This window comes from Erythrolamprus reginae, chromosome 2 (assembly GCF_031021105.1).
Source record: "Erythrolamprus reginae isolate rEryReg1 chromosome 2, rEryReg1.hap1, whole genome shotgun sequence".
NCBI lineage: Eukaryota > Metazoa > Chordata > Lepidosauria > Squamata > Dipsadidae > Erythrolamprus > Erythrolamprus reginae.
The window spans coordinates 223,185,119-223,198,966 of record NC_091951.1 but is presented as its reverse complement, the minus strand read 5'-3'; the positions used below and the strand labels follow the sequence as shown (position 1 = coordinate 223,198,966).

The window sequence follows — 13,848 nt, the reverse complement described above, 5'->3', positions numbered from 1 at the left end:
TGACCTGGGCTGATCCAAATACTGCAGTTTGCTTTGGTTTTTTAAAAAGTGCTGATCCACTTTTTGATCTGCTAGTATCCATGGCTGGGAACATTGCATTCCCCACTTTCCTGAGAGCAGTGCAAGAAATCCTGGGAATGCCATGGGAGATTGGCTTGGTGGTGGGGAGGGGACGGATTAGATAATCAACAAGCTTTGCTATGTATTTAGCCTGCAGCTGCACAACTGATTATTATTTTCATTTGTGTAAATGTGTGGAGGGGATCTACAGCACATAGGGTGGGGACAGGAAACTAAACCTCCCACTCTTTGATTTTTTTTTCTTTTATATCTACAGCCACTAATGGAATCTTTAAAGAAAACATCTCTGGGTCAATTTGAAAAACAAATGACTGGGCTAAAAATTTAAGCTTCCTTCACCTGTATGTAATCATCAGGATCGGGGACCAGATTCACACAAGGTGCCATTAGGATAAACACAAATCAGAAGAGCAGCTGCATGCTATGGAGTCATTATATCTTGCAGTTAGCCATCAGAAGTTGCGATGCTTTATTATCATTGCCAAAAATATCTGTTAGCGGAGTTAAATATTATCTCTGTTAGGATCAAAGTTTAGAGTACAATCCCCAGGCTTTGATGTTCAACAAAAATATTTTTAAGTCTTCAAATGAAAACAATAATAGTAAAAAAAAAAAGATTAAACCATTTTAACATGTCATCCTATTCTAGCAACATTATTTACTCCTTTAAAAAACCTGTCCATATTGAAGAGTCTATCTAACCAGAAAGCAGTCAAATTATATAAACATATGAAGAAACATATAAATGCACACCTTAGTATTTGCAAATTCTGTACTTGAGACTTATACTGTAGACAGATTTTCCTTAAATAAGCGGATGCTTTTCCCTCTTTCTCTATGAATTTTATTCCATAGCTTCAAATGGAGATCATTATTTAGTATTTACTTAGGCTGTGCAGTCCAGACCTTGCCTAAATATATATTAACATTGCTGGATATTTGGTTCAAAGTCTTATTCTACGCAGTCCCTTATAGGCAGGGAGGCTCAAAAAACAAATTTATTTTTCCCCTTTTAATTTTGTTTCACTTTTACAGAAAAATATTTATTCTTTGAGAAGAAACAAGCAATTAATTTTTTCTTCTGTCATGAAACAAGGCCTGTTCGAGGAGCTGTGAGCATCCAAGTACCCAAATGGAAAGAAGGAAATGGTCCAGCAAAAGGACATTTGATATTAATATCAAGGGAAGAACACCTTTGTTGCACTTAAATTGGACCAGATCTAGTAGGCAGTTTCTTGACTGTGGGAAAAGTTATTGCTGTTGTATTCTATAGCCATAGGCTGGGTCTTTGTCAGGAGCTTCTCTATGAATTTCACCTCATTCCATTGAATTAGGAAAAATAATGCAGCCTGGTAAAGGGATCTCCTATAGAAGCAAGAAGCACACAATGACATAAAGAAAACAGAACCTGAAATGTTTAAAGCTTTCTTTCTTTGTTGCAGGCCTGAATCTGCCAAAGACTTTTATATTTATTGATTACATACTCTTGGGATATAATTAAGAAACATAGAAACATAGACGGCAGAAAAAGACCTCATGGTCCATCTAGTCTGCCCTTATACTATTTCCTGTATTTTATCTTAGGATGGATCTATGTTTATCCCAGGCATGTTTAAATTCAGTTCCTGTGGATTTATCTACCACGTTTGCTGGAAGTTTGTTCCAAGGATCTACTACTCTTTCAGTAAAATCATATTTTCTCATGTTGCTTTTGATCTTCCCCCAACTAACTTCAGATTGTGTCCCCTTGTTCTTGTGTTCACTTTCCTATTAAAAACACTTCCCTCCTGGACCTTATTTAACCCTTTAATATATTTAAATGTTTCGATCATGTCCCCCCTTTTCCTTCTGTCCTCCAGACTATACAGATTGAGTTCATTAAGTCTTTCCTGATACGTTTTATGCTTAAGACCTTCCACCATTCTTGTAGCCCGTCTTTGGACCCGTTCAATTTTGTCAATATCTTTGTGTAGGTGAGGTCTCCAGAACTGGACACAGTATTCCATAAATTGCCTTTAATTATGTTGCATTTAGTAGGGGTGTTTAATCTCCTGTAGTGATACTTCAATGGACTGTCTCACACTCACCTATTGTGTGAATTTTTTCTCTCTCCCCCCAAAAGAAAGAAAGACAGAAATAGTTGTGACCAGACGGGACAGAAGGAGAAAAAGGACCCAAAAGCAGAAGCAGAAGTGCACACATTGCAACTTGCAGTGAAGAGCAGCGATGTTAAATATGCTTCCTGTTCCTGTATTAGTGCTCAGCAACTTGGAACTGCCTGTTTGCCTCAGTTCTTTCTGCCCATACCTACCAACACGGACTGATTGTGGAGCAGCCTATGAATGTGTGATGGGCAGCAGAGACGCATGAGGTAGATGGGCACAGTCGAAAAAGGAAAAATCACATCTGGAAAGTCGGGTTGAGACATCAAAACGCTCATTTGCTTTTATTCTCAACTTTTTTAAAAAAACTTCTTCAGTTAATTTTTCCATTGTTTTCTTAACTGGACTTTTGATTCTGCCACTGGTCACCTGGGAAATAATGAGGTAAGGAAAAAATTTAGGATTGATTATTTACAGGTTAATGTTCCCTTTCTAAATGGGTCTTGTAACTTTTTCTTGAACTGGGAGGGACAATGTTCTGTGGGACAATGTGTGGGATACCGGTATAGGAGACAGTTGCTGGAACAGATCATTGTGTTGCCTCTGGCTGTATGGATTTGGGAGGGGAGGCTACGTCTTCAAGCATCACTGCCTAACTAGCAGCTGCTGCTGAATCTTCAGGATCTAGCAGAAATGTAGCATTTCTTCTACCACTTGTTATTAGTGGAGGAATAGCTTCACCAGCTACGTATATGTTTCCCTTCTGCTCAGTTAGAAAGTTGGTGACCCTGTCTCTCTCCATAGAGATGATTGGATTACTTGCCACTATATTTTGTGATTGTTTTTATTGTTTTCATGTCTTTTAAATTGTTGAAATTGTTTTAGAATTGTGAGCTGTTCAGAGTGACTGGGTTGAGTTGGGCAACTATAGAAATTGAATGAATAAACAAACAAACAAACAATGTGCGAACTGACCGCATCTGAAAGTGCTGTGTTCCAGATGAACTGAAGAGTCAGTCTACTTCGGTTGACCTGCACTGGTTGATTCTCATTTATTCGTTGTTAATTCTAATTTATGAACATTCTAGTGGGAGTTGGTCAGTGCTGTTGGGTCAGGTGAGAGAGTGAAGGAAAACCAATATCTACCTTCTGAATTGTGGTAGAGTGGAGGCATCTTTCTTGTGAACTCTATGTAGGATCACACGTATGCAGTCTACCCGATATCCCTCCACTTATGGTGTCCTTCTTTTTTACTTTTCTCTCTTCCTTCCGTGAAGCAGGTGGTTTCATCGTGACCTGAGTGGCATAGATGCTGAGGCCTTACTCAAAGCACGAGGAATTCATGGCAGCTTTCTGGCTCGGCCCAGCCGGAAGAACAAGGGGGACTTTTCCCTTTCGGTCAGGTAATTGCCCCCCTCCCTCTTCCAATCCTTTGATAATATTCTATGGTTCTCCCTGAGACACACATTATCTTCTGCCTCTTCAATTTTTGTTCTCTAAAAGTATATCATGTTGGTATATACCGAAATATTCCGCCCCATCTTCTGTAATGAATGGAGTCCATATTATAATAGGATGGTTCCCATGGTTAATATATATATATATATATCGCTCCTAAAGTCTATGGGAGAGGGCTGCTATGATACATTTAAATGAATAATAATAAATAATATGTAGAAAATCCCAAGATACATTGGAATTGAAGGCCAGAGTGGAAAAAGAAAAGGAGGAATAGAAAGACTGCAAGTGAAGATGGCTGTTGTGAAACTTACAACTTTCCACAAACTTGAAAATTAATTCTTTCTGTGGAGTTTTTCCCAAAGCCTTTTGTCTGTTTTGGGGGGCTGTTGGGGGTTTGAAGAGAGACTTGGTAGTAAGTTCAGAGACTCAGTTGCCCTACAACTTTCTCTGAAATAAATCTGATGGCATAATACTGACTTTTCCGGGAACAGATTTCCAAACAAAACAAACAGCTCCCTAGGCTAGTGACATAGTGCTTTTTTAATAAAATATCCATGGTTTGGGGAAGTCATCAGACATTGAAACAGAAAGACGGGGTTCAAGCCTTTCCACAGGGACTTCCTTCCACAGCTTCTGACTCCCATGTCAATTTTCAACCAGCCTCCATTTACGTAAAGCAACTTTATTTCTTCCTTTGTTTCAAATTGGAATTTCCACTAAGTTGCGTATTAATCTTATGCAATAAACCGCCCTCTGAATAAGAAGTCCTGTTTAAACATCTTGAAGTAAGTAACAATATCAGTGCCCTTACACCTGTCTGTCTTAACATAGAAAGCATGAAAAATCAGGTGAAATGACAGCTGGAGACATGCCACGGAGTGCCAAACGTACAATCCTTTTAGCTAGCTTTCTGCAAAATTCAATCTTATTTATTTGAAAGACAAATATGGCTACCCTTCTTATTGTGTCACAATTCCGGCGGCTTACAAAAACAGAAGTAAAAACCAAAGAAAGTCAATACCTCTCTCCCCACACCCACCCCAAATAAAAACAACCTCAAATCCCAGCATCCTAAACTCCGTGGTACAAATACAGTCACTGGCTCCAGCTTCATTCCAATTCTAATTCTCCAGTTTGAAAAAAAAGAGTCTTATATTCAACTCATATGTTGTGAGGTGGAGTGATAAGCTCTGGTGAGAGCAAACACCAAGTAATCCATCCAATTCCTCAAGATCCCTTATTTCGGTCTAGAATTCCTACCAGGAGAAATAGTGAGGATAATTTCTCGTTTGCTCTTCCCTTCCTGATCAACTGATGAGAGGTTTCTGCCTCTTTCTTTTAGGGTTGGTGATGAGGTAACTCACATCCGTATCCAGAATACTGGAGACTATTATGATCTCTATGGAGGAGAGAAATTTGCTACTTTATCAGAATTGGTGGAATATTATACACAGCAGCAGGGATCCCTGCAGGATAAAGATGGAACCATCATAGACTTGAGGTATCCACTCAACTGCTCCGATCCCACAACAGAAAGGTATGAGGAAAGCACACCTGCTTCTACCTGTAGCTGCATGCCCATCTTGACTTTCCTTTCAACATTGAGTCTCCATTGAGGGGTCCCTCACACTTTATATTATACCTTTTATCATTTGTACATATTTATCTCTGCTGTGGATCTATATTGCAAGTATAATTGTACATTACATGTAATTATTTTGTGATTATTAATTTGCATGCAATGTCTGAATAGTCATATAGGAGGGATGGTGTAGTGAATGTTGCAGTGCGTGGGGACTGGACTTGATAATCGTTTAGGTTCCTTCCATGATTCCATAGATCCTAGTATAGGGTTTTTGTGGATGATTGTCTAAATCAGTGGTTCGCAATATAGAGCCCACACCCCATGGGGTGGGAACAATTTGATTTTTAATGGGGGCAATTTGAACCTTGTTTAAACCAAGTTAATGGCCTCTTAGGCTTCTGTGAGAGTAGGAGTTCACTTTTTGAAAAGTAATTATTATATCTCACAATGGGAGTTGGGGGTGGCATCAGGATTTTAGAGATCCTTAGGTGAGTCATGGCTTAAAAAAAAGGTTGGAAACCATTGGTCTAAATGCTTTTGACTTTACAAAGACATTCATTTATCTGGAGCATATGAAAGTACATTATGCATTACAGTGTTCCCTCGATTTTCGCAGGTTCGAACTTCACGAAAAGTCTATACCACGGTTTTTCAAAAATATTAATTAAAAAATACTTCACGGTTTCCCCCCCTATACCACGGTTTTTCCCACCCGATGACGTCATATGTCATCGCCAAACTTTCATCCACCTTTAATAAATATTTTTTTAATAAACTTTAATAAATAAACATGGTGAGTAATAATCTAAATCAGGGGTAGGCAACGTTGGCTCTTCTATGACATGTGGACTTCAACTCCCAGAATACCTGGCCCAATCATGCTGGCTCAGGAATTCTGGGAGTTGAAGTCCACATGTCATAGAAGGAGCCAACTTTGCCTATCCTGTCCAGGGGTAGGGAACGTTGGCTCTTCTGTGACTTGTGGACTTCAACTCCCAGAATTCCTGAGCTAGCATGATTGGCTCAGGAATTCTGGGAGTTGAAGTCCACAAGTCATAGAAGAGCCAACGTTCCCTACCCCTGATCTAAATGGTTGCTAAGGGAATGGGAAATTGTAATTTAGGGATTTAAAAGTGTTAAGGGAAGGCTTTTGATACTGTTCATAGCCAAAAATAGTGTATTTACTTCCGCATCTCTACTTCGCGGAAATTCGACTTTCGCGGGCAGTCTCGGAACGCATCCCCCGCGGAAATCGAGGGAACACTGTACTCCAAAATTTATATGGCGAGCAAGCCCTTATTGGTCTAAAATACTTTTATTACCTATATATTTCTACTTAAAAAGAACACAGGGCAGGTGAGAATATATCTAAAGAATGTTAAAAATTCCACCAACATTTAAGATCACGAAAAGAACCAATATCTACATCTCAGCTTGAATGTAGATTTCTTCTTCTTAGAGACGTCTTTCTCGGACAACATGTTAAATAAAGCCAACTATTGTGTCTGGCTGCATGCACACATGTATGTTTTCCCTATTCTATTCGTGTAGTTGTCTTTTAGTTGAAAAGTAATGGACCCCAGGAAGAGGTAGCAGATGTTTACAAGGTCATATCAAGTTGTACCTACTACTGTTCTGGGATTCCTGAGAAAAAAGAGCAATCATTAATTGCATAGTTTGAAATATAGAGATATTCAGTTTTTGGATTGAAAGATTTTAAGCCTCAGCATATGGTGGATCTTGCATGAATGGGTCACTTAAATATTGCTCATAAAATAATTGCTACTTCTCTATGCAGAAATAAGCCCTGGTGCATATTCAGTAGGGAATGCATAGCACTGAACCCTCTGGAAAAGTTACTCCGTCTGCATAAGCCATTATGCATATGAATAAGTGCAGAGATTCTTTTTAAAAAAAAAATAAAATAAAATTGAAATGTACCTGCAAAAAACAGCTTCCAACAATGAAATTCTAAATAAAAATAAGTAATATAAAAATAAGAAATGCTAATCAGTATTTTAAAGATACTTTAAATTGTTAATTTATTAAAAAGAAAGAAAAAGGAAGAAATTACTGTGAACTAATAGGGTAATTGTAAGGAAATTCTCAAAATGAAAAGAAGAAAGGAGATATGGAGTTCCTCGAAGTAATTGTACTATGTGGGCAATCAGGGCCTCTTATTCCTGGCTCCAGTCCCCTGGAGAAGGGCGACCTAGAAATCTAATAGATAGATAGATAGATGGATGGATGGATGGATGGATGGATGGATGGATAGAAGACAGACAGAACAGAACAGAACAGAACAGAACAGACAGACAAATTTTGTTGCCATGCAGTTGTGGGATGCTGAGCCAAAAGGTTGGCTAAAATTTTCTCTGATACTATCATCCTTAGCTGCAGCTATTTTTCTTCAATTTCCATATAACTCTAGTCTCCCTCATTATTAATTACTCTGGACCTCTTGTGGAAGCTTCTGAAATCTATGAAGGCCTGTCTCCCCCAGTTATCCGGCAACAGATTATACTTTATATGCTTAAATGATATCTATGCCTATCCATCAGGGCATACCACTGTGTGTTCCTTTCAGTCACACCTACAAAAGAACTGTGCCATTGTTAGTAGAAAACCTCTTCAGGCCCTCTTACAAACAGGATGGTTTTATTCATATAAGGAAGTGTCCTGGGTCCAGTTAGGCTTTCCCTGGTCCTCCTTGTGGACTTCTGTGGGACAGGACTTCTCTCAGGGCCTGCTTATTGCCAGGAAGACCCCGGGAAATCAAGATATTCACTCAAGTGGAAAGACCCCACAGATCCTGAGTATTTCTGAATGGAGCTACAGTGTAGTTCCTTTTCATAACACCTGAAAAAAAAGCTAACCATTGTTTAGAAGTATGTAAATAAATAAGTCCTATATAATGTATGCTTACACGTCCTTTGTTCTTTTAGTATGGGATCTAATGAATGATTAACTTTCCTCTCAGCATTGTTCCCCTTTTACTTTTCAAGCTTTCTTAAATTGAGAGGTTCCCTAAGACAGTAAGTTATAGAGCGCATACTACATTTTGTCACGTGATGAAGTTTCAATATTGGTGTGTGTGAGATTTATATTTAGAAACCAGGTTTTTTTTTGTTTCACTGATTTGTTATTTTTGGCACATCGCTAAGAGGCAAAGATTGTGGTGTCGATAAGAAGCAGGTATAATCGTTTGTCCCGGGTCAAACTTTTTTTTATTTTCGCAGGTTTATTTCACGTTTCTCCTTTCGTTGCATGCTTGCAAGCCTTATGATGGCATAAACCTTTGTGGAAATGTGTTTGTCATTATGATGCCCTATGACTCTTTGTTTTCTTACTGCCACCCATCTGGAAATTGTATTAAAATGGGCGGCTTTTGTTCACATTGGTCATGGACAGTTCCAGCCCTGTGATTCTATGTTCTGTGTTATGTGAAACCATTCATGAGACGGAGATGGGTTTGTCCTGTTCCAGAACAAACTGCTCTTCCCTTGAAAAGAATCAGCCTATTTATCCTCTCTAGGTCTCTGCATGTAGGCCTGCTCACATCCAAAGGCAGCAGTTGGCCAGGGAGCCTGCTGCTTCCTCCCTTGCGGTTGGAAAGTTCTGTCCTCCAGGCTCTTACGAAAACTCAGCCTCCCTCCCCACAACCACCCAAGATTTTCCATCACGTGGCTTCCCCTCCGCTTGGTCCACTGAGCTTAACTGTTTCCTCTCCGAGAGGGAAAGAGGCTCACTTAGCAATGAACAGCTTTGTTCACCTCCTGCCCAGCAGTTCTATATTTTGGAAACTCTTTTGGAACGGAGCTAGCTGTCAAAATATAGCTTCCATCTTCCCCTTATCATTGCTGGTTAAGGTGGCTGGGACATGTAGCTTAGCCTCTTCTGCAGGAGCACAGGTTCCTTCCTTCCTTTGACTTTAAAGAAGGGATTCTAAACCGAAAGCAAGTGTGATCTCTAAAATTCTCTCCTCGCTAATAAAAACTTTAGTGATTGCATTTATTGCATTATCCTCTTCCACAAAATTTATTTCATTTGACCCTAATCAGATGCACATGAACTACAGACCAGTGAGTTGAATGTGTAGCTTGATGAGTGCATTAAATGATCATTTATCAAACTCTGGTTAGGCTACCAGGGTTATTAAATAAATATACAAAGGATTGATCTAATCTCTCAATCTTTTAACAATATGATTTTCGTATAATAGCATAATCCCAGTTTGGTTTAATGGGTTAAGGCCAGGGGTGAAACGCTCCTGGTTCGCTCGTGCCTATCGGTTGTCGAAGAGGTGGTCACGAAGGGAGTGCGAGGCTGTGCCACCAGCCTGGACACCACCATTTGGGTTCTTTTACACTCTGCGCATGCGTAAAGCATTCTGTGCATGCACAGAGGGTAAAAGAACCCAAATGGCGGCATCCGGGTAGGTGGGTGGAGCCTCGCGCTGCCTTCATGACCGGCTCTCTGATGACTGACATTTCACCCCTGGTTAAGGCATGAGGCTAGAAAGCAGGAGACCATGAGTTCTAGTCCTGCTGTAGCCATGAAAACCAGCTGGATGATTATTTATTTATTTATTTATTTATTTATTTATTTATTTATTTATTTATTTATTTATTTATTTATTTATTTATTTATTTATTTATTTATTTATTTATTTATTTATTTATTTATTTATTTATTTATTTATTTATTTATTTATTTATTTATTTATATTCATTCATTCATTCATTCATTCATTCATTCATTCATTCATTTATTGGATTTGTATGCCGCCCCTCTCCGGAGACTCGGGGCAGCTAACATCAATAATAAAACAGCACATAATAATAATCCAATACTAAAAACAGTTAAAAACCCATTATTATAAAAACCAAACATACATGCAGACATACCATGCATAAAATTGTAAAGGCCTAGGGGGAAAGAGTATCTCAATTCCCCCATGCCTGGCGGCAGAGGTGGGCTTTAAGCAGCTTACAAAAGGCAAGGAGAGTGGGGGCAATTCTAATCTCTGGGGGGAGTTGGTTCCAGAGGGCCGGGGCCGCCACAGAGAAGGCTCTTCCCCTGGGTTCCGCCAAGCGACATTGTTTAGTTGACAGGACCTGGAGAAGACCCACTCTGTGGGACCTAACTGGTCACTGGGATTCGTGCAGCAGAAGGCGGTCCCTGAGATTAACCAGTCATTCTCTCTCATTCTACCCCACCTCACGAAGTGTTTGTGGGGAAGAGAGGAGGAAGGTATATTGGATATGTTCATCAACCTGAGTTATTTTTTAAATAATAAAGGCAGAATACAAACAAACGAACAACCAACCAACAAATACATAAATAGTATTATCCAGTGTTTATTCTTCTTTATATTAGGGTCTCTTCACTCCATCTCCTCACTGTAGAAGTGAAAATCTAAACAGTTTGATAATATCTAACTTCATCTACTGTTTCTTTGGAAATTTAATTAAAATAATAGATGTGAACTCAAAATGTTAATTGTAAATCTCCATCGACAACAATTACTTTTTCCTCAGAAAGTGGCAAACATTATAATGCATTTGTAGTTTGTTATATTCCAGTAGTTTAAGCTAGTGAACATAATCTCTTTGAGAACGTCTCCCAATTTCACGACTTCTTGGCTTTGATTCTTTTGCTTCCTGTTCTGATCCAGTCCAAGAACTCTGTATTTAGAAATCAAAACCGATTTCATCATTGTATAAGAATCATGCCAAAATAAAATAGGAGCCATTGAAATGCGGTGGCCTACATAAGTGCTGTTGCTCACATCATTCTGCAACTTAGTGATATCAGCTGAAAATATTCAAATATTCTAACATAAATAATTCAAAGTAGTATTTAAAAATAAACCTGTTCTTTGAAACCAATATTAAACATAATATATGCAGCAGCTAAAACTTGAATCCAGAAAGGTTGGATTTAGAATGAATTAGAAAATGAACTAAATAAAACCGGCGAAACTGTGACATTAAGAACCAGAGGAATCTTCTGCAGGTTACCAAGAAGATTCACTTTGAATAGAAGCTTTCCAGATTTTTATTCAGAAATGGCAGAGTTTTTCAGGAACATCTAATCTTTAAGTAAATTCATCCCAGGTTGCTTAGTACCTTTGATAACATCCCTAAATAAACTACTAATCAATGTGTCATGAATAAGAGTAGTTATAAAGTCCTGATCTTTTAGAGGTGGTAAAATTGTAGTTGTTGCATTGTAGACTGAAGCATCTCGAGCCTTTCCAGGTCAACACACTGCAGAAATGACCACAGTTGGGGTAAAGTTTAACAATGGTATTCAGCTACCATATTTTTCGGCATAGAAGACACGCCGGAGTATAAGATGCACCTTAGTTTTGGGGGAGAAAAACAAGGAAAAAAGGCCTCTGCCTCCCAGCATTTTGTTAAACAGCAGAACAGCAAACACACTGTTTGCTGCGTATTTCTGAGCATGTGTCTCTGACCGATAGAAATAGCAAATTGGACAACTGTACATTATGGCAGTATATCAATCCCAGAATGTTCTTTAAAATGTAATCACACTAACTCCTCCCAATTATTGAAATAGATCTACCCTAAATATGACAAAGTCAGGGTTTAACTCAGCTGGCTTATCTTAATACTAATACTTAATATTAATACTTAATACTAAAACTGGACATTTCAGATTATACTTTTACAGATCTTTAAAATTGATGTGGCTTTCTGGAAATATTCGCTGATATTTAAAAGAAGATACAATAGCACTGGGCCTCTTTAGATCAAGCATTTATTTATTCATTGGTGTAAGATTCCTGCTTGAGCAGGGAGTTGGATTAGATGACCTGCAAGCAGTGATGGGCTACTACCTGGAATGCCCGAACCGCAGTTCCGGTAGTGGCAATGGAGCGTATAGGCCTGCTCCGTTGCCGCTGGATGTGCACGCGCCATGCACACGCAGCCAGCACAATTCCGGTAAAAATTACCAGTGCCAGCATCAGGGGGCACCGTAGCGGCAGCTTGCAACGTGGTGGGCTGATGGGAGCCGGTAGCTCCCATTGCTCATGTTGGCATCAGGGGGTGGCGTAGCGGCAGCTGGCAACATGGTAGGCTGATGGGAGCCAGCAGCTCCCATCGCTTATGCTAGCGTCAGGGGGCGGGGATGGCAGTACGTCGGCTGGCAGCACATTGGGCAGATGGGAGTGGGCTGGAGGGCGTCGGGGCGGGGCAGCAGGCGCTGCAGGGCTGCAGGGGCTGGTGGTGCAGCTCTTACCTTATTTTGCTAGTCACTCACGACCGGCAGCTCTTGTCTCCAATTTCTGGGTTGTTTTGCTTCTGGGCATGCACGGAAGCAAAAAAACCCCGGAAATCACGCACACACATTTTCGCACAAGATTCAGCTTCTGCACATGCGCAGAAGCTGAATCACACACTGGGAAAGGGCGCGCACCAGGGGCACACGGGGTCCGTGCACTGGGGCACGCTCCTGGAATGTTCTGGTAGGGCTACAATTGGTAGTCTGCCCCTGCCTGCAAGGTCCCTTTCAACTCCAATAAATAAATTTTTTTTTTTTGTTAAGTTGTTTAGAACTTAAAGCAATCTTTAAAAAATAAGTCTAATACTAATTTGAACATTCTATAGGCATTTATAGTTATTGACTTACCTCTTTGCAGCAAAAACAAACAGCCAGTTTCAGCCTTTGTATCTCCCTGCAGCAATTTGCCTCCATGCAGCTTTAGTGTCATTTTCATTTTAGCACAAGGGCTTGCTGACAACTTCAATCAATCAGGCAACTTCAATCAATCAGCTGAGTGTTGGGAGGCAGGTAATCAGTGGCTTGTGCCTCTGCTGCAAGGAGGTAAATTGCTGGGAGGCATAGGCCAAAGGGTGGGGGTGGCTGGGTGGGGCTACATTCAGTGTATAAGAATTAAGCAATAAATGAATTAAATGAATTAAGAATATTATTTTTCTAATAAAGTGACAGACATCATTTCTGTGTTACATGAACACCTGTACTTCTGGCTGATTCAATTTCCCCCCCAGAACTATGGTTCTATGTACCAGTAGGTGTATCATAAAAAAAAACCCTGTACGTAGTTAACCGGGACAACATAAAGCTGAAAGCTGTAGCAAAAAGTACAATTATTTAACTTACTTACAAATAGGGTGACCTATTTTTTTACAATGAAAAAGGAATGAAAAAATTTAAGAAAATAGTACAATATAAATAAATGAAACATTTTATTAATTCAAATAAAAATACACTAATTATGCTTACATTCCTTTTAATTATTTAATTAAATGAGTATTTTTCCAATGAATGAATATTTTTTGTCAATATATCATTTTCTAACAATATATTGGAAATTTTGGAGCAAGAAATATCCTTCATATTGAATTTTATGGTAAGTGCTGCAGCTAGAGTATCAACATTCAATCTTGATTTTTCACTTGTCCAAAAATCATTACTAATTAAAAAAAACTTTTAACTGCTGCATTAGTTCTAGGGTAACACAATGTAAATTCAACAGGAATAACTAAATTTTTATATGGAATGTGTTCATTTTTGAAAGGGTTAAATATTTCCACCCATCTTTTATCAATTTCAACATCTTTATTATTG

At 39.1% G+C, this 13,848-nt stretch overlaps 1 protein-coding gene across 9 annotated transcripts in view; it reads left to right on the top strand.

Moving 5' to 3' along the window:
• The window catches only part of PTPN6 (protein tyrosine phosphatase non-receptor type 6), a 55,966-nt gene that overhangs the window by 2,266 nt on the left and 39,852 nt on the right, over positions 1 to 13,848 (top strand). For 2 of the 9 annotated variants that reach the window (XM_070742007.1, XM_070742006.1), the window contains exons 3-6: positions 338 to 461; positions 2,204 to 2,627; positions 3,461 to 3,586; positions 4,987 to 5,181. In XM_070742007.1, coding sequence (XP_070598108.1) covers positions 2,623 to 2,627; positions 3,461 to 3,586; positions 4,987 to 5,181 — 326 coding nt within the window. In that variant the 5' untranslated portion in view covers positions 338 to 461; positions 2,204 to 2,622. Of the gene's footprint in view, positions 1 to 337; positions 462 to 1,527; positions 2,055 to 2,203; positions 2,628 to 3,460; positions 3,587 to 4,986; positions 5,182 to 13,848 lie in introns of those variants that run through there. The other 7 variants (XM_070742010.1, XM_070742011.1, XM_070742012.1 and 4 more) reach the window with 6 other exon arrangements.